This window comes from Meriones unguiculatus, chromosome 7 (assembly GCF_030254825.1).
Source record: "Meriones unguiculatus strain TT.TT164.6M chromosome 7, Bangor_MerUng_6.1, whole genome shotgun sequence".
Taxonomy (NCBI): domain Eukaryota; kingdom Metazoa; phylum Chordata; class Mammalia; order Rodentia; family Muridae; genus Meriones; species Meriones unguiculatus.
Window position 1 is genome coordinate 118,504,218 of NC_083355.1, and position 3,018 is coordinate 118,507,235.

Below are 3,018 nucleotides of genomic sequence, written 5' to 3' on the forward strand. Positions count from 1 at the left end.
GTCTCTTGCATGTTTTTCTGTCACTTGCCCATGGTAGGGCTGCCTTTGTCAGGCCAGTGTGGTAGAGGATGTGCTCAGTCCTGATAGGACTTGACTTGCTGGGATGGGTAGGGGAAGGGAGCGGGGTGCTTTTCTAATGGGGAGGGGAAGAGAAATCCTGGAAAGAGAGAAGGAGAGTAGGACCTGTAGGAGTGGATGGAGGGGACTTGAGTTGGGATCTAAATTGAAAAGAAATGAGTGCAAGCAGGCGAAAGCCAAATTTCCTGCATCCATGTCTTTTGTGAAGGCAGCACCCAGAGGATAAGAAGCATCCGAAGGGTGTGGCCCAGATGGAGAATAACCTTTCCCACCTCCAAGGTTGCAACCAGTAAAATCCCACAAAGAAGTTCCTTGCTGTATGAGATTCTAGTTAATTCAAGATGTAGTTTAGTTATGTTATGCCATGTAATATAGCCATTGCAACCTTATAAGGCATAATACCACTGAAAACCATATTCTCCCAAAGAGATTTAAAGAGAGATAGATTTTATAACTCACGGTGAGATGATGTTATGCCCTAAAAGCACACAGAAAGTTCAAATTACATTTTCTACCTTGAATCTTTACCATGAAGTGTTTCACATACAATTTTGGGAAAGTTTATAAGGTATGTATGAGTGGAGACTATAACAAGTTTGCTCCAAAGCCTTCATATCAGAGAAAAATCCGTTATTTGCTTCTTCTGTACATGAGGGAAAGAATAATCTAAGATTTGAAAGGAAAAAGTAATTAGCCACTTTTCTTTGTGTTTGGGATTCCCTGGTCCGACGTTCAGAACCCTGTTTGAAAATCTCTCCTCCATGTAGTATAATGTATCTGGACACATCAAAATTACATCTGCAGCGGGGATCAGACAAGTCCTTGAATCAAGATCTTACAGCCACTCGACAGATACCATCCCACTACAACAGAGTGTCCCATTCTCTTCATAGTACCGAAGTGGAAGATTCCCCTGCCTTCTGAGGAATGCCTTCTTTCCGGTTGGAGGAGACAGCAGGGGCTTTATAAAGTCACTAGTATCTCAAGATCCATTTTAAGTTAAGAGAAGCCTTGTCAAGTCTCCAACACAGAATTGCCCGAGGGTATTCATGCCTGCCAAATGCATTCCTTATATGCCTGCATCCATATGAAGCACATGATATTCATTTTAACAGGGAGGGTATTTCTGATAGAAAATATGCAATATTAATGCTCTGAGGGAAAGAGAATTTTTGCTGAATCAGTCCTTTGAGATTACCAAGTAGCACGGGTGTCCATGCTGGTTGTTTATTCACCAACTGATATGAAACCAAATCCTCTACAGAGAAAGAGTGGCCACGCAGAATCCAATGGACTAAGAGAGTTGAAGTTGTATCAGTGTAAGTCCATATTCTGTAAAGGCTTGAGACTGTAGGGCATGGTACTGAGACTCAGAAGGAAGGAAATGTAGAACCAGAGAGACATCCATAATCTCAGAACCCTCCTCAATATTCATGTACATACATTGAGTCCATAAACTAGTTCTGTGAAAAGTAATATGATAGTACTTTGACTAGCTTACAGGAATTAAACTTAGGCATCAATACATTAAAATAAAAAAAAAAAAAACTCTTACATTCTAAGAGACTGGAACTTCTTTTGGAACACATCCAAATTTAACGTCACACTTGGATGTCACTAAAGGTATAAGAATATGAAAAGAGTTTTGTTTGCCCACATGTTTTTGATTTGGCTTTTACTTTTCACATTTATGATAGTTTATTTCCTGCTATCTAGCAAAAGTTCCAGTCTCTAAGAATTCAGAGATATTTTATCACAATGGCACATCAGATATTTACCTTTTTTATTGTTTTATAAAAGAAGAAAGATATTAATGGATGTAGTTGCTGGCAAAGAACTAGTCAAGGAACCAGGCACAGTGGTGCATGCACTATGGGAGGCAATGAAGACTGATCTCTGTGAGTTTGAGGCCAGCGTGATCTACAAAGCAAGTCCAGGACAGCAAAGGCTACACAGGGATACCCTGTCTTGAAAAACAAAATGAAGCAAGACAAACAAACAAAGAAACAAAGAACTAGTCAATGTATGTTGTATTGTAGGGCAATCCTAAATCAGCATCACTTTATTCCCAGTGGTCCCCTGGAAAAGCTGACAAAGGTCCTATATGTCTCTGAGGAGGAGGCAGACAAAGAGACACTCAGAATGACACTTTCTCAGCAAAACTTTAGACTCATCTTCTCTGTTTTCTCAGTTCCCAGGCAGCTTCCTGCTCCTTCAGGTTTTGTGACACACTCAGGATGTGGGTGGAGCACTGTGTCTCGCACAGTAATAGACTGCAGAGTCCTCAGCTGTCAGGCTGCGGAGCTCCATGTAGGCTGTGCTGGAGGATGTGTCTGCAGTCAGTGTGGCCTTGCCCTGGAACTTCTGAGCGTATTTAGTACTACCATCTTCAGGATCAATCCTTCCAATCCACTCCAGCCCCTGTCCAGATCTCTGCTTCACCCAGTGCATATAGCTATTAGTGAAGGTGTATCCAGAAGCCTTGCAGGACAGCTTCACTGAGGACCCAGGTCTCCCCACCTCAGCCCCAGACTGCTGCAGCTGGACCTGGGAGTGGACACCTGTGGAGAGAAAGGCAGAGTGGGTGGCAGTGTCATCTCAGTCCCTGTCTGCACTTCAGGGTTGGAACTGGGGAGCCCCTTACCTGTAGATGCTGCCAATAGGAAGAGGATCCAGCTCCATCCCATGGTGAGGGCCAGAGTGTTCACTGACTGTGGGGAGGACACTGAGTACAAGTTGTTATAGGGTGTGGACAGCTCTAAATTTACAACCATAGACTCTAGTGATTTGCATATTCATGAGTATGGTATTTCTTGGATAAGGACTGAGTCAAGCTGGAGAAGAAGGAGATACAGGACACCTGTGAGTGGCAGCAGGATGCTGAGGTCCAAGTCCTAATCCTCTCTGAGGAAATGCATCCCACACCCTTCCCTGAGCCCT

The 3,018-nt window shown here is 43.2% G+C and overlaps 1 gene segment (V, D, J or C); it reads right to left on the bottom strand.

Annotated features, from left to right (window-relative positions):
* Positions 1 to 2,310: 2,310 nt before the first annotated feature.
* On the bottom strand, positions 2,311 to 2,806 carry LOC110539432 (Ig heavy chain V region 186-1-like). The segment is given in 2 exon segments: positions 2,311 to 2,639; positions 2,723 to 2,806. Coding segments are annotated over 2 exon segments (372 nt in total).
* Between the last annotated feature and the right edge of the window lie 212 nt (positions 2,807 to 3,018).